Source organism: Equus caballus, chromosome 20, assembly GCF_041296265.1.
Source record: "Equus caballus isolate H_3958 breed thoroughbred chromosome 20, TB-T2T, whole genome shotgun sequence".
NCBI lineage: Eukaryota > Metazoa > Chordata > Mammalia > Perissodactyla > Equidae > Equus > Equus caballus.
In genome coordinates this window covers 61046706-61065447 of record NC_091703.1, presented here as the reverse complement: position 1 = coordinate 61065447, position 18742 = coordinate 61046706, and the positions used below count along the sequence as shown (strand labels likewise).

General features: G+C 34.4%; 1 protein-coding gene across 1 annotated transcript in view; it reads left to right on the top strand.

Annotated features, from left to right (window-relative positions):
• LOC111769165 (protein eyes shut homolog) overlaps positions 1-18742 on the top strand; it is a 1017614-nt gene that overhangs the window by 156859 nt on the left and 842013 nt on the right. The window contains exon 11 of the mRNA XM_070244139.1: positions 560-759. Within this exon, the coding sequence (XP_070100240.1) occupies positions 560-759 (200 nt within the window). The remainder of the gene's footprint in view (positions 1-559; positions 760-18742) is intronic.

Sequence of the window (18742 nt, the reverse complement as noted above, 5' to 3'; positions counted from 1 at the left end):
GAAATGATGACGAATGGAATAAAAACTCAGCTATCATAGAGGTTTTTTGTTTTTTAGAGGGGTATAAGTCAATTGTGAATTGTCTGTTCTAAGTATGTGATCAAACCCTGGACTCCTTTGAGAGTGAATGGAGGCACTATTAATCATGACCCCAGGACAGCAGCGTTATCCCCGGGGCTGTCCTGGGCAAACTGGAACCTATGGCAGATACGAAGGGTCAGTGAATTCCTGGTATTATGTCCATAGGAAATTTGCTTTAGCACCATTACTGAAGGCTGGGGGGCTAGGTGTTCTCTGACACGGTACATGTTTTAATAAAGTTTCATAAAGGGTTTTTTCTTTCTGAAAAATCCATAATGGAACATTTGACAGAGTGTTTCCGGTGATATAGGTAAAAATCAGTTATTACTAGAAACATATTTCAGTTACTAGAGGAAAGGAGTGTCAGATAAGCCTGCATATTGGTTTCTTTAAAAAGGTTTAAATAAAAATATGATTTTAATAAAATTGTTAGTCTTACCACCAATGATCAAACTTGGTTCTCTATTTCTGAATTTAGGACTGCACATCCGTCTCTTGTTTGAACGAAGGCATCTGTCAGAAGTCAGTGCACGGTGTCACTTGCATTTGCCCCGGTGGGTACACTGGTGTGTACTGTGAAATGCACGTTGACGGTTCTGCGGAGCCTGAACCGAATTTAGTCCTCTGTCTTAACGGAGGCATTTGTGTAGATGGAGCTGGACGCACTTTGTACTGCAGGTCAGTATTTATTGATGCACAATTTGCTAACTATATATTTAGGAAAGCTTCTAAACATCCTGCTAGCAATGCCCTCTGAAATACGGAGACTGAGTTCTTAAGTCAGTTGTCGTCTTTAAAAAATGTAAGCACATATTTGCAATCAATTCTACAAAGTATTGCTTGTTTTTCCAAATACCATGTATTCATAGCTGTCCCATGTTGGACTTCCAAATTTAATCATCCTTCGTTGTCTCATTCTTTCCTATCTCCTCTCCTTCCCAGAATTTGGCTCTTATTCCTTTCCTTAAATATTATGCCACATGAATGATTTATAAACAGTACATATTTCTGGCATACTTCTTAACCAGAGATTCATTTCTCTTACTGCTGTACTTATCTTCTAAGATCTTAACAACTGATACAAATTTTTATTTATTAAGAGTCATGAAACCAAATTAATCTGTCTATGTATTGGCTTAACTAATTATTATTTAAGGTACTTTTTAAAATTCTTAGGAGATGAATTTTCATTACCTTTGTTCTTTATGATTATATTGAATACATAATTGGTTGGTCGTTTGAGAATTTAGCCATTAGCTGTTTGATTTGTAAAATAATAATTGAAACTGAGGTGTTAAAAACACATACTTTACCTCTTTTCTCTATTTCAGTCTGATATGTGAGAGGTTTTTGTTAATTTAAAATCTGTGAATTACTATGTTTCTGTCAAAATATCTTAAGTTACTGAAAGGTTGACCATGCGTATTTTGGTACATAATTATATAACATTAAAGTATATCTATTATTTCTATATTTTATCAATTATTTCTCTTTAAATTATTAACATATTCTGCCTTATATTCAATACTGCTACTACCATATTTCCTTTGTTTAATATCTACAGCATGTTTGTTCTTTTATTTATTTTAATCCCTGCTGTTTCATTTTATTTGGGGGCATATCTCTAGTAAGGCACACATAGATGCTAATTTCACATAAATCCAAGATTATTATCTTTTAATTTAACATATGCAATGTTTATTTATTATTATGACACAGTTATTCTTTATTACAAATGGCCTAGCATGCCATTTTCCTTTGTAATGAGTGTATGTGAATTCTCTCTCTTGTATTTTGTGTTTTTGAGCATGGATTTTGTTTATTTTACTCTGGAGGTTTGATGAAGTATAGAAAGTAAGCATGTGTCTAATATCAAGGATAATTATGTAACATAAAAATATGAAAATGATCACCCGACCACTGCAAGGACCCTCTGGGTTATAATCGAATCAGTTCCTGGATTAAGACAGCAACAAGAAATTGAACATTTATTCCCAATGGATACCATGTTATAAATCAAGTTCCATTCGTGGAAACCCATCTTGTTCAATTAAAAAAAAAAAAGTAGAAATCAGGGAACCTAGAATACAACCTGGATAGTGTTTGTTAAATCAAGTACTGTAAGGGCTGCTCTATGAACACTCCTTTTAGCGGTTGTCATTCAGGGGCCGGTTCGGCTGACCTCTCCTAAAGCAGGGGGTCGCTGGAATTCAGGCTGAAGCCACCTGCTTCTTTTCCTGGCGTGTCTCCCCGGGACAAGAACAGGGGCATCCATTACTTCTACAAGGTATTCAAATGCCATTTAAATAAGAGCCATCTGTCTTCAAAATGGTCACTGCTGATTCCACGTGCCTGAAGCCCCTGGAAGTCTGACTGGTAAATTCCTCAGAAGGTTCCTTTTCTAGGCGATGTGCGCGGTGACGCTCAGGAGCCGGCAGAGTTGGTGCCAAGTTAGCACAGACCTCAGTTTACTTACAAAAGAAAACTCGTACTCTGGGAGGAAGAGCTTTGCAAGTTAAGACATCAGATTTGTGTTTGGGTTGAGGATTAACTTGTGATATATTTATTTAAACCATCATAAAATAATTATTTTTCATTGTTTAAATAATCATATCAAACTTACTGTTTTGATCCCTATTTAGATTCTTCAAATTTAGTCAAACAGAGAAACCTTTAAGTGAAGGAAGCCAATCTGAAAAGGCTGCATACTATATGATTCCAACCATATGACATTCTCAAAAAGGCAAAACAATGGAGACAATGAAAAGATCAGTGGTTGTCAGGGTTGGGGTGTGCAGAGATCAATGGGCAGAGCACAGAGGATTTTTAGGGCAGTAAAAATACTCTATGATGTTCTAATGATGGATATGTGTCATTACACTTTTGTCCAAACCCATAAAATGTACACCACCCAGAATGACCCTTAAGGTAAACTATGGACATTGAGTGATTATGATGTGTCAGCATAGGTTCGTCCTTGGTAAAAATGTACCATTCTGATGAGTGATGATAATGGCGCAGGCTATGCAGGTGTGGGTGCAGGGAGTATATGGGAAATCTCTGTACGTTCCTCTCAATTTTGTCGTGAACCTAAAAGTGTTCTAAAAAAAATAGACTTTTAAAACGACAAAAAAAAGAAATTTTACTCTTAAAAACATAGTAAAATATTTTGTTATTTTCTTCATGCTCATTTTCCTTCAACATTTACACAAATCAGAGTTAAAGTTAATGTCTCTGTTCTCATTGCAGGTTTATTTGTTAATCATCTTTCCAAATTTTGTTTGGTTTTAATTGGGAAAGTAGTTATCCAAACCTATAAATTTCCACCTTGAGGATATTTATCCTGAAATCTTATTTTTGATGAAAACTTCCTTATTAAAAGATTTCAGCCTTGATTGATCTGTAGAATACTCTATACCATTGGTTTCCTAATGACTTTAGGATAAGTAATTTTCTTCCAATTGAAATCTCATGTTATATCACATCTAGAAAAAAAAGATAAAGAATATATTACCCTTTAAAATTGCCTGGAAATTTGAAACTACCAACCTGAAATTTTTTGTTGTGTTCTTGGCTTCACATATGAATTAGAACTTGATGACGTACAGATTTCTTAGATCTTATCTTTGAGGATTATGCAGTGATGTTGTTATTTTCCTTTCTTCTCCATCATTGCAGAAAATAAACCTGAGAATGGTCTATTTTCGTAAACATTATGATTTTATGAATGTAGTCAATTGCTTCTTTCATGGAAGCTGACATGCTTTTTAATTTCTTTAATTAAAAACACACATATGAAATACTTACCCCAGTGACTGGTGTGTACAGACTTATACTTTAATTCTGTTCTCTTTTATTTTTGAAATTTAAACATTTAGCTAAAATATGTGTTGTTGTATATTTCTCTTATTTATTTCTTCATGTCTGAAAAGTTCTCTTTCATTATTCTTCTATTATTCTTTTGGGTGTTATTACTGATTCACTCATTCTGCATACTTCTTTGGGTACTATTACCTACATATTGTAAATTCAAAACTGTCTTTCACACATTTCACTCTTTTTGCATTTTTGTGTCCTTTTTTTTATAATTTCTCTTTTTTTAAATTTTTTTAATTTATTATTTTTTTTTCTTTTTTCCTTTTTCTCCCCAAAGCCCCCCGGTACATAGTTGTATATTTTTCGTTGTGGGTCCTTCTAGTTGTGTCATGTGGGACGCTGCCTCAGCGTGGTTTGATGAGCAGTGCCATATCCGCGCCCAGGATTCGAACCAACGAAACACTGGGCCATCTGCAGCAGAGTGCGCGAACCTAACCACTCGGCCACGGGGCCAGCCCCTGCATTTTTGTGTCCTTTAGAAAATTCCTTCTCAAGTCTCAATTTACTTCTAAACTTTTTAGTGGTTTTATGAAATTTTTTCTTTTGAGAATATTATTTATTTTCTTTTACTTTTCAATACATATGCACTTTTAAATAGGTATTTTCTTCCACTGTAAATGTGATGCCCAGTTAACAAATCATATTATTATTTTCTGTTTGCAAAGTAATTTATTTCAAGAAAGTCAAAGTTTCTTTGAGTTTTTCTCAAAGTTCTTAAAACTCGGCTCATCTTCTTTTTGTTACGGAATTTTTTCAGTTGACTCAGAGTGTCAATAACTAACATTTTTATGCTTGCCTTATTGATCTTTATTCTTCTTACCCAAATGTCTCGCAAGACGACTTTTGTTACCCAACTCTATTGGTCAGATTCTTCTTTACTGAATTGTTTCTGTGTCTCCAAGACAGTTTTAAATGAGAGGCCTGAACAGTTAAAGGACGGGAGCAGAGCATGCAGTAGCGCAGTGCACACCAGAGGAAACCTATTTTCACTGCGTGTGTTGTGGCTGCTTATATCCAGGGTGAAATTGCTGAGCATTTATGTATCCATTTACATATCTCCACTTTACTGTTTAGATTTTGAATGTTGGGTTTCTCTAGATCTGAGGTGTGTCAGACTTATAGTTTGTTCATTGCTAGTTTTTCTCATGAAAATATTTGATTATTTTAGATTATTTTATAACTACAACGATACATAATAAGAGAAGCTAGTATTCATTCTTTCGTCTTTCTGAAATAGTAGCTAAATTTTGAAAAGCGTAAGTAGTCTGTAAATAGAAAAAAAATGAAAGGGAAGAAAAAGGACTGACTTAAGCCTGACCGTTTAGAATGTGATCCTCCAAGATGGTAAAATGAATAAACCAGTGATATATAGCTAGTTTCCTCATTACTGTAGATAAACATACAGGAGATAATGCTTTGAATACTGATATAAACTAAATAACCATTTCAAGCAAAATAAGTTAAGATTCGGTTTAGATAAACAATTCCTAGACTGTTAGGTGCATATAACATATAATATTCAAGTAATTCTATAACCATACTTTAGATCATTTCTGGAGAAATGAAAGGGCATTTCAAACACCTAAACTTATTTTTAGTAATATACGTATTAGGCAATTCAAACTCAAGTGAGGAAAGTTATATTGCCAAATTAAGAAATATCAAATTAACAATATGCATGTTTAAAGTAAAAAGCCGTGAATGATAATAGATGAGATTTTTCAAAGTCTTTGCCATTCACAGGCTCTATTTGCTATTTGAAATAAATGAAAATACCTTTTTGTTCAGAAAATATAATATCTGATGATTGTATTTCTAGTCCTAAACTCAAATGGATGTTTTTATTGACTCATTAAATTTTAGGGCTGAAGAAGGATTCTAGAGATGACCTCTAGTAATCTAGTTATTGCACAGATGAAGAAGCAAAGGCTGAAGGGGGTTTGTCCTCTGTCAGCTGCCTGCAAAGTCACGATCGGTGGGAAAGTCAATGCTAGAATCCAATGCATTGCCTTTTTATTTTCATTAGAGTATTTTTTATTTTAAATACAAAAGAAATATATGAATATGATAAAAAAGAGAAGAAATATATATATAGTCCAATGACATGACTATTCCTAGATGCAGTTAAACATCTGTTTTGCTCTTTACATCCTGGTACAAAGTTTAAAGACATTAACGACTTTGTTCAGTTTAATAATAGCTGCTTTCAGAAGTCCGTAAGTATTATTAACCATGTGTAACCGTTTAATAGCATTTTAATGTGTGCAGGTTTTATTAAACCATAAAATCTATGTTGAAATTACGATAAAATCCAAATTAGAATCACTCGGCAGAGGACTATAGAAATAAGTAAAAACATTATACAAGGCTTTTTTCTCTGGGACCATGTAGGTTATAAAGAATATAGCAAATAATTTACAAAACAAAGCACTGAGACACAATGATACTTGTTTTGGCTTTTAATATGTGAAATCTTGGTCCAAGCAGTTTTTTCCTTGGTGCTCTCTGCCCTGGGCTTTGCAGCTTCCCTTTCCATCCTCCAAACTTTCCCACCCTCCTGTTGCAAATGTCCCTTCTTTCTAATATTTCTTTCCAAATTCTTCTCTCCTTGGTCATTGCCCGCACGTTCCTGAGGTATTTCACATTCTTGCCTTTCTCATTGACATAAGCTTCACTACACTTTCTGCCGTGAACTGAGCATCATTAGTCCGTACTACTAAATGTACCGTGTTTGAAGATTGGTAAACTTAATGTTGGTTCCTCACATTGGCATGTTTCTTTTTCTAAAAAATTCAATAAAATCAAGAAAAACTAATGAATTTTTAATTATAGGACCTCAGCAACCATAACATATTGTTAAATGTAATGTCTGAGATCAGTAGACATTACTGAACCCCCTCGTCATACTTAAGGAAGGATAGATGCCTGGACAGAAAAATCAGGAATGAAGGCTCAGAGGGGGTAGGTAACTTATGAGGCTTACAGGGTAAGGCTATTCTACAATAACCCATTTTCAACAACTTTCAATCACCTGTGCTGTGGGTCAGTTGGCTTTATATCTTGGAATAAAACATTTACATTTTTAATAACCACAATTAGGTGGCTTCCAATACATAGGGCTTATCCTTTCAAAAATACCCGATGGGCCATGGAATACTCTAAATTAACATTTTTTTTCTTTACTCTCTTACTTCAAAAAATAAACCTTTGACCAAAAATTTAAAAAATGAATAGTAGAATCCATTTATAAGAAAAATAAAATGCATTATTTTGCCTTAGAAAGTATTGCAAGGGATAGGATAATAAGCAATACCCGCTTCCCTTAATAGGTCTCCTATATGAACATCCGATTAGCTATATTATTAGCAGATTGCCTCAGAACGTGAAGAGACTCAAATTTAAAATGTGAACCTGCTTTGTTATATATGAAGTGTTAATTTAAATAATTATGACATAGTTTTTAAAATACATATTTTATCAAATTAATAGGTCTATTATTATAGTCAAATGTAGGATTATATTTTCTTATCATTTATTTTCAACTTCATTACATAATAATGAGGACTCCTGTGGATGACACTGTGAGCCAACACAACCCTTATAAATAGTCACTACATATTTTTTGTTCATGCTTTAAAGGCAATCACTGGAATTTCCAGTTTCCTTTGTGGTATTTGTTAAGTTATACATTTTGCAATTTATTCTCCAAATCAAGGAACCACTATGTTTTTAACACTTGATTAAAGATATTCCAACTATCATTAATAAATTACACCACTATAAAATATAATTTTACTAAATAAACATCATGGTAAGGATTAAAGTAAAATCATTAAAATTTTCATATTTCTGGCTTTTGTATCACCTTTGGAATTGACTTTGGACATAACACATTGCATTTTCCTCCTTGTTTAGTGTTGTTATGATGTGTACTTTTCTTTGTCATTCCATAGATAAATAAGTATAAATATATTATCAATGGTGACCATTTGTATTGTAGTTTGCTTTTCAAAATACCTGGCAATAATTCATGACCAAATTATTATTTTTTGATTTATTTTTTTAATTTTTAACTTTTTTTTTTTTTTTTTGCTGCGGAAGATTCACTCAGAACTAACATCTTTGCCAATCTTCCTCTTTTTTTGCTTGAGGAAGATTAGCCCTGAGCTAACTTCTGTGCCAATCTTCTCTGTTTTTTTGTATATGGGACACCATCACAGTGTGGCTGATGAGTGGAGTAGGGCTATGTCCAGGATCCAAACCCGTGAATTTGGGCTGCTGAAGGGGAGTGCATGGAACTTTAACCACTTGGCCACAGGGCCAGGGCCCCAAATTATTACTTTTAAAAAGATAAACCTAAATCATTTTAGACACAAAAGCAATGCCAAACATACCAAATGAGATGGTAAATCCAAAGAAAAATGTTGTTTATGTGTTAAATAGAAAATTTAAATTAGTGACATAGAAAACATGTTTATTCAATGTGACAGATTTGACTCTATAAAATACACATAGGGTTTGCTCTATTTCATAAAATTGTTTTAAATATATGGATTTTTTAATTGCTGTATATCATACTTACTTTAATTTAGTTAACTAAAGCATGAAAACAAGTAAATGTTGACAATCAGCTCTACTATCTTCAAAATTAATTGCTATGACGTTGTACTAATTCTTATAAAAGTTACTCTTTACAAATACTGAATAAGTTAAAGTACAATGATTTTTCTAGGGGAAGAATTTTAAATATTTGAATTGACAGATATCAAATGGTTCTTTCAATGCAAAGCATGCCCATTGTTTAGTGTCTTTAATACATAACAACAAGAATATTGAGATAAATTAGGTATACTTGGATAATTTAACCATGTAAGTTTGCTGAGTCAGTCTAGCCTCAGGAGACTTTCACTGCCAGTTAGATAGACAGATAGGTAGGTAGAAAGATAGATAAATAAATGCATGCATACGTATATACGCAGATAAAATCACTCTACATATAGCAAACTCGCACACAACTGATTCTTACCAGGGAGCTCACTAGGGAGAAGTTGAAAAATAATTTACTCCATATTTCTTTTTTTTAAAGTAATCTTTATTTTATTATTATTATTATTTTTTTTTGAGAAAGATTAGCCCTGAGCTAACATCTGCTGCCAATCCTCCTCTGTTTGCTGAGGAAGACTGGCCCTGAGCTAACATCCGTGCCCATCTTCCTCTACTTTATATGTGGGATGCCTACCACAGCATGGCTTGCCAAGTGGTGCCATGTCCGCACCCAGATCTGAACCAGTGAATTCCAGGCCACTGAAGTGGAATGTGCACACTTAATCACTGCACCATCAGGCCGGCCCCATAATTTAACTCCATATTTCAATTTTAAAATAATAGTAAAGATCACTTAGTAATATGAAAATGATAAAATGTACGTGAAGAAGAAACAATTAAAGATAATTTTATAAACTGGGATAATATAAAATCAAGTTTCTCTTCTTGTTTTTATTATCACAGCAAGTTGTTAGCCATCTTACAACATTTCTAGGGCATGTGCTCTGTCTGCTAAGAGACTGTTACCTGAGGAAAGATCAAGGGCCCTGAAGGCAGGAAGAATTGCACCCAGAGTATTTACTGCTTCACTGTTTGTGTAACTTAGAACAAGTCAGCTAATCTCTCTGAATTCAGTTTCTTCACTTATTAAAGAGTGTAGCATAATGCCAACCTAACCTGACTGTGGCAAGGACTTCATGAGAAAAAGAGAATTTCTATGGAAGACCTCTATTCAACAACCTGTTAACGGAAGTAAGGTACATTTCTTTCTACCTCTTCCACTTCATGTAACACCCCCCCCAATCTGTGTTGTAAAATAATTGGAAAATGTGTAGTTGTAAACTAATTAGAATAAAAATATTGTATTTGTCAAATGCAAATTTTAAGGAAATATGTGATTATTCAATCCCTTCAACTAATTACTGGTCCTATAATCATGACTTTTTTTTAATATTCTAATATTTTTCTGTAAGTAATGCCCTTCTAAAAGTAAGAGTGCATTTACCAGAGCTTTAAAATTATAACAACTGAGGTAATTTTTCTTAAGAATAATGGAATAAATATCTCATTATTCTAAGAAGCTAGTTTATTCAGATGATAGGGAGCAAAAGAAATAGTGATTATGAGCACTGCTGAATAGTTTATTGAGTTCACTGGGTGTCTCTGTTTCAGCAATTAATCTGACTTTAGCAGTTGCACAAATTAAGTATTCTAAGTTTAGATCTTTTTCTTTACTGTTTCGAAAAATATAACCCATGTTTGCAGCTTGGTTTTCAAATTTTAGCTACACTTCATTGATAAATTCTGTTGACATTGAAACGAAAAAGTTCTCTTAATTTTGTTTTTCTTATGTAAGAGAAAAAGATAAGAGAACTTTGAATGTAAGGAATTGCTTGGTATTATATTTTCCTGTTACTCATGCACCAAATTTATAGGATTACGTAATCAAAGACAGTACTAATGCAAAATATTGGCCAGGAATTTAAAGTATTAAATGAGGGAGAAAGGTTAAACTTTGAAATAAAAATAAGATATATAAAATGCTTACTCTGACAAAAATGCAGAATAAACTGTCCAATTATGCTTTACATTTTACTTACACAGATATCTGAATAATGAAGAAAAAAATTAAGGCTGGATATGTTTCCTTTTGGCTCTTATAATATTTTTGGTTTGCTGCAGTGGTTTAAAAGAGTTTTCAGAAAGTTCCATCTCTTCTACAATAAAAGCCAGTGTCAGAATTTGATCTCTGCCTACCTGATTGGATGGAATTAAACTTTAATGCCGCACTCTGCAGGCGAGGTTGATAGTACTTTTTCATCAAAGACATTGAGCAATAAGAAAAGAAAAAACGTTGCTCATACTTCTTATTGTCAGTGGAATTACTGTATCTCCACAGTTCAGGGCATCTGTACATTTACAGCAAACTTTAGTTCTTTAGCAATTCCTTTTGTAGCCCAATGTATATAGCCGAAAAGTCTTCTTGCCTTCCATTTCAAAAGCACAATTTTCCCTATCCACAAAAGTTTCGCAAGCTTCTCCCAAATATTTTAGGCCTGGCAGAACTATAAATTTGATAATGAGATTTTTGAAGATTATTTTATAAGTATATTAAACCGAAATATCAGTACATGTGTTTGTATAGGGATGTGTGTGTGTGTGTGTGTGACAGAGTGTGAATGAGAACCAGAGAGAGACAGAATATTACTGTTTTCTCCCAGTTCTTTAGACGTGGAAAGGCATTCACTTTGTTTCTGTCTGTTGGTCACGTATGTTCAGAATAGAAGAGGTATATACTGTACCGTATATGATCTATTCAGTCTACATAAACATCTTTTTAAAACTAATTTACTCATTTGTTTATATAACAAACATATATATTACAAACATTTGTTAGGTGACCCAGCATCTACTAAAGGCGTAGAAATAAATTAGATACATATCTTTAAATGTGAATAAACTTACAATTTATTAAAGAAATTTATAAACAAAATAACACAGTGTGTATGAGCAACACACATAAAGCTTCCATGGAGGAATAAGGTAGAATGTAACTTGCTCTGTCTTGAGGGGTCCTGAAAGCCTTCAGAGGGATGTCTTTTGACTTCAGTCTAAAAGGACGAGCTCATCGCACTGATATATTTAATAAAAAAGCAAAAGAAAAAGAAAGTGAAGCGAGGAAAGGTGAAACAGCGTGTAGACTTCAGTGGTTTACAAGGACATCACTGTCCTTGTAAATTAAAAACGTAACGGAGGTGTGACAAAATCAGGTTTCTGAGATGGTAAGGAGCCAGACCCTCAGGAGACTTGTAAAAGAAGCTTACCGGGCTTTAGACTTAATCCTATAAACAACCAGAGAAGATCTTTTAAAGTCTTGTCGGGTGGAAAGTTAAATGGTCAAATTTGCATTTTAGAAAAATAGCTTTCGAGAGCAGTTTATGTGGTTAAGGAAATAAAGTAACAAGTACTATAATGACCTAGATGGGGGTGGCGATGGGGCTGAATTAAGCAGGACAATGAAACAGAAGATGACGGCGGATGGAGTTGAGAGAGATTTGGGAGGGAAATACAAAGATTTTAATAGTCATCGAATGTGGGAGTAGAATGAAGAGTTGAGGATGGCTCTCGTTGTTTTAGGCGTTAAGTATATCCTGACCATAAAAATATCCTGACCGCTTATGTAATAATCATTGTCTCCAGTCAAAATGGAAACAGATCCTATGTCTCCTGTCTTTATGTAAATCTGGTTCAGTCAGAATGAATTGCTAACCAAAGCCTTTTTCAACTTAAATGATGCAAAAGAGCCAGCCAGAGTGCATGTTCAAACCAGATCTGTTGACCTGGGGACATAGTAAGTTTCAGAATCAGGACACATGGAATTACATAGATAAGACAGCTTCTCTCGGCATATATTTTCTCCTTCTTATATTTAATTAGAATGATATAATCATTTTCAAGAAATAAGATAAAATTTCATGTAGTTTAAAACATGTGGAAAGGGCTCGTGATCCGTAAATAGTTTATTTTTAAACACATTCTTTGGTATCTCATAACTTTGTCATGTCCCTATGGATTGAAACTATTCATCATGCCGTTAATTATGTTTTAACATCTCTATGAACAAGAAGATGAAGACTCTTAAAAATCCTTAGGGATTTATAAGTATGTAACTTCAGAATTCATAAAATTGATCAAGTAATTGATGAGTTAAAGGCTTTTGTAATGCTCCAAGCCAAAGGCTTACTGCATATCATTATGCAGGCATATGTAAGTGTGATGAGATTTCTCTTTGATTCTTTTAAGGAAATTAACCTAAAAGAAGTGATCCACTTTTTAATTGGGGGATTTCTATTATTTATTAAATGTTATTTCATATCAACAGAATTATTAAGAATATAATGAATGAAAGAACAATTGTAATAATATGCATACCTATCATTGTTTTATTCATAACAATTATGTACTGTGTAAGGTATTAAATCGCATGCTTTACTTAGCCTCTGTTTTGAGTATCTAATAATTGGAGTAAGCAGGTGTTACATGGGTGTTGGAAAAGCTCTCGTTTTTCTAAAGTTTGAACGCCATCTGGCTTGTTGGCAACATGAATAGACTTTGTATTTGTGGGTTTAGAGATCTTATGAGTCTATTGCTTGTTTAAGATTTATATGGAGAATTAGGAAATACAAGCACTTCCATCCAGGCACTGTACCTTAAGCCCATTTAAAATGTCTTTTCAGAATTATTTATAAAAAGTAAAAACATTTTTATAATTTATATGATTCATATTTAATTTAATGAATATAAGCGTATGTTCAGAAAAAAATGTCGATAAGCTCCATTTCCTACAATTGGTCAACCAAGTGAGATGTTAACGTACAAAATGTTAAATATACCATTTTTATCACTCTTTACTTTAGGCGCACAATATTAGCATGCTTTAATAAAACAGCAATACCTATAGATGTCACTGACCATTATATTTATCTTTTCTTTTTCCAGTCAGGATTTCTCTGAAAAATCATTCATTTAATTCCAAAACCCTAAGTCCATGAAAATGCTTTTAGGTAAAGTGTCTTTGAACATTAATTTAGGATCTTTGAACTGGGAGCCATTTATGAAGATTAATTTTCTTTTCATCAATTCTGGCTGTAACTTCAATGTCCCATCCCATAACACAAATCCCACTAGCCTGCACTCTTGAAGATTAAGGCTGTTCTTACTATCATGTTCACTTTGATTTCTTTTCTTGCATCTGATCATGGTATTTCTTCAAAATTTTGGCAAATTGTTTGCTTCCAGCGTATATCACAACGTTTGAGATGTGGAAGGCGGAACTGGCTGGTACCGACTAAGCTAATGAGGGTTTGCTAGGCAGCAACTGATCTCCATCAGATTTTTCTCCTTGTTTGAAATCCTTTAATGCTTTGGAGAAGCAGTTACATTTGCGACTATCATGGAGGGTATTGACAATGAAAGTGTAAGTGGTATGAGTGTTCCTTCATCATACCCTGGTGCAAGAAATACTATTTAATTTTTCTCAATCAAAATAAATGAACACCAAGCCCCAAATATGAAGGATGGTGTAAGACTGAATTTTTTAATGTGTCTTGACATCTCTCATGTAACCTTGGGTCACACGGAAATATCTTGGGCTTAAATGATGTCTAGGATATGCAGGTAAAGGACACTTCCTTTCAGTGCAAGTGTTCAAGTCAAGTCTATAGCGCTAATTTGAGAAGAGGCAATTCTGTCCTTTCTGGCTAAACTTGGCTGTGCAGCACTTGGCCAGAATCGAAAGCTTGGACACCTCAGAATACATCCTCTGTGTGTGTCAGGCTGCTCTTTGCCTCCGTGCTTCTACCATTTCTCCAGGGAAGTTGGAGTAAACAGGAGTGGGTCCCTATTATTTTCAGAACTTGAAACTTAATTTTGTGTCAGATAACTTGGGGGTCACACTAAAGCTCTTTTTGAGTTGATGGCCCTGCCGTTCTCTCACCTACATCTCCTCCTCTTCTGGCAGGGCTCGCATTATCTCCCCTTGACGGGCCTTTTAGAAATGCACCGCTACCCTCTCCTTCCTGGGAGTAGTGGTGGGAGGGTGAAAGTCAGATGTTTCCTTCCTCGCTGTCTGTTCTCTGATCCTTTTCACTAGTAAAGCTAGGTGTCTCTTAATGACCGCCCCATCCAGTAGCTCTACTTAAATTTGAGGCACTGAGCGGGTTCCTGGGATAACTGCTTCCACGTAAAAAAACACAATCTGCCTTTTGGGGGCAAAGTATCACTAAGCGGTTGTGTGATTTGGATACGGAATGGATTTTCAGAAGCATTTCTTGGTCTCCTTTTTTTGGGTACTGATTCCATACCATCCAGATTGTGTGCTTGTTTGCATTTTGTTTTGTTTGTTATGTAAGCATTTTTTCAATAAACCTTAGTTTCAGCATGACTAGTGGTATATTTCAAATCAGTAGTTACTTCTACGAGGCCAGGCGCATCCCTGTATGGCAGTCCTGCAACTGGGTCAACACTCGTCTGAAAAATCATCTTGCTTCATTTCTGTAGATCTCTATCATTCCACACTGCGTATACTCTACTTGAAGTCTCTTAGCAATCCTGAATCAGGGCCTCATATACAGCAGATCTAGTGTATGTGTGTTTGTGAGAAGCACCAAATCCTTTTTTTTCCCCTCAATTAAATCAACTCTGCTCTCAAACCCCAGCACACCAGACAACGTATCCTACCACAGAACCACAGATATGTTTCCCCACCAGGAACTCTGCTCCTTCCCTTGTACTTGGGATGTTTGCCTCCTCTCTGTCTTCAGCTCTCCTCTTCATCTTGCTCTTTCTCAAAGATACTTGCCTAGTTTATGTTTCCTAGCAAACACAAATGTCATACTTGGTCTACTTTAACAATAAGAGTCAACTTCTACTTCTGTCCCTGTAGTACAAAAGTCCAAGATGCGGAGGAGAATAGATGCTTAACTTGGGGTTGTGTCTGTGTGTGTGTGAAGGACAATATAATTCAAGTCTATACCTCAATTATTTACCCTGTAATATGCTTTCAAAGTATCATAGCAATGAGGTTTGATTATTTGAGTTGCCTCATTGCAAGGAATAAAAATAATTGCAACTTATATAATAAAACAGTTGAAGAAGGGGAAATTTATTCTAGTGATTAGACACCAACTATGAGTGAAGACATTCAGGGGAATATTGACTCCTGAAACTCAAGCCATTGAACTTGAGATCATAAATAAAATGAAAAGTAGCTATCAAAGTTAATGTATTTTTGATCTGGTCTAGGACAGGATCTAGTGACTTCTGCAACAGCTAATTTATGACTCTATTAAAACCGCATTTAGGCAAAATTGTCAAATATACATTTGAGCACTGCTTTCAGCTACTAAAGGAGCCCAGTGCTTTCATATTACCCGCTGACCACTTACGATTCTCACGTCAGGGTCTTTCCCCAGAGGGCAGTGTTGCTCCTCCCAGTTCATACTGGATTCCTGAAATGTTAGGAGACCATATCAATCAACTTCTTCTATTCTTAGTTAGCAAATATTCTCGTATAATTTACCCCAAAAAAGTAGTAAAATATAGCTAAAAATTAGACTTAACTGCTTTACATTGGTAAATAGACTTAAGCCATTTATATAGTTATTTTTCAGTAAAGAACCATTTCTTTCTTTGGATCTTCATATACCATTTATTATCATAACTAGTACTAGAAGGTAGCATTCTTTTTGAAGTCACACAGTGATAAGTATTCATGCAGATGTAGAAAGATCAGTCAGACTCATTTATTAGCTAAGTGACTTCTGTGCATCAGTTCTGAGATGTATATGAAACAAATTTTTTCTTCAGCATAATTACAGGTCTATAGATCTCTACATATCCTGGAGAGTTAAAACATAATTACTAAAGATCTTTCCTGTGTGTGTGTGTGTGTGTGTGTGTGTGGAGAGAGAGAAATCCTTTGGTGATGTATATATATTTATATGTTTACAGAGAAATCCTTGGGGAGCTCCTTCTTAGTCTAACATTCTATGATTAACAGCTCACTATGCCAAATAAATTCTCTATTCAAAGGTACACACTGATTTTGCAAAATAGATTTGACTCCTTAAAATATTTGAAAATCGCCGTGCTTTGGTACTTTAGGAATTAATTTTATGTCTGTTATCGTCTGTTAATTTTTCAAAGACAAGTGATCTCAACCTAGTACTAGAAATAAATGAAAGGCCTAAAAGTTAACTCCCTTATCACATTTTGATATTCCTTAACTTTAGGTAAGCTCTAAGCCTTACAGGGTCTGTTTGGTAGTGTTTTCCAAATGAGGAACCATGGATGTATACTTCATGTCTAAAAATGCTTCACAGTAACAATCTTAATTTTATATTTTAATATTTATCAATATCTAAAAACCCCACAAATTATTTCCAAATTATTTGGATTGTGCATGTGGAATTAAGTCCTGACACAGAATATCATGGCACATGTATGCATTTCTGTCTCCCGTCACATTACCGCCTAGCAGTATTACTTTCATCATCAGAGGTTAATGGGAAATAATTTAGAAAGAGTTAATATGTGTATTTGGAATTGGAGCCAAGTGATACCCAGGTGACATCATCTTGCAGCACGATGAGTGAAGATTTCACAGTGATTTCAATACACAAAACTGTGAGAGGATTGAATCATCCTAAGCAAGCGGCGTTCAGAGGGGCTGAGCTCCACAGAACACACATGGCCATGGCGACTCTCTTTGTCATGCTGCGAGCAGTGGGTTCAGTTCAGCAAACAATGTCGCCAATCACATAAAATTACTGTTAATTTAAACTTCATTAGTTTTTCTTTAAAATTATTTTATTGAGGTAATATTGGCTTACAACATTGACAACTTCATTGGTTTTGTATTTCTGTGAGTACTATATTAAAGTTTTCCTCTGGTCATATAGTTCTGTAAAAACTAAAAGTATAAAGAGTTTTTGGCACAGTTTATATTTACTTTTATTTAAATGATATACTAAAAATAATTCAGTGCAACATGGTGGGATATGAGAACAGTGTTGCCCTTAAAATATGTCTTAAGGTTGACAAGCATTGAATTCGGTATTTGAAGCAATTAAGTATAGTTGTTAGTTTCCATTATTATACAGATTTAAGACAATTAACACAAAATAAGACAAAAAATGGTTGCAGTTACTGCTAACAATTAATTCTTCACTAATTCAAAGTCACAGATTGCCTTTGTCTAAGTTTCCTCTTTGGTTGCACATTCCTGTCCCAACAGCTGCTTAAGACGGAGGACGATTGTAAGGAACTCAAGAAAATATTTCTTCGTGTAGTCGATACCTATTGTCATGAAGTTTCCTCTTAAACTTTTTAAATTTACTTTTCTCAGTTAGGAAGAAGTAGAAAATCTTTATGGTACATGTGCTTGATGTCCTTTCTGTGGGAATAATGTCGTGCAAAACCAGTAAATTTTAGGTCCTAATGAATAACATCTAATGTGGTTTTTTCATTATTATTATTTCAGTAAAAGTCATTTACCAACTTACAAGCTATTGTAGGGCCAGCCTGGTGGTGCAGCGGTTAAGTGCGCATATTCCGCTTTGGTGGCCCAGGGTTTGCCGGTTCAGATCTCGAGTGTGGATGTGGAACCGCTTGGCAAGCCATGCTGTGGCAGGTGTCCCACATAGAAAGGAGAGGAAGATGGGCATGGATGTTAGCTCAGGGCCAGTCTTCCTCAGCCAAAAAGAAGAGGATTGGCTGCAGATGTTAGCTCAGGGTGAATCTTCCTCAAAAAAAAAAAAAAAAGCTATTGAATAGTATGTGTGGCTTTGTTCTTGCAGAGTGACATTTGAAGGTTTTTACAGAACTTGTAAAATTTATGTACTTTGCCTGGTCTTAGCTGAAATGGACTGGGTACATTCCATTTTTTTTTGTACATTATGCAAAATAATGAACTATGAGGAAAAAAGAATGGAAAAAGCTGTAATCCATGAAAATTCTCTTTAGGCTTTCATTTACAAGGAAGAAGAGAGAAAGAGTATACAGAGATTATAAGTAAAAACTGATGCTTCTAGTATGTGGAAAAAATGCATATAAAATGTTGGTCATAAATTTGTAAATGAAATCTAAGGATATAACTGAAAAGATGTTTTTAAATTGTGTAGATATATCATTTTTCCTTCCATTTTTATTCTTCTTGTATTAAGAAAAGAGGTAAAAATAA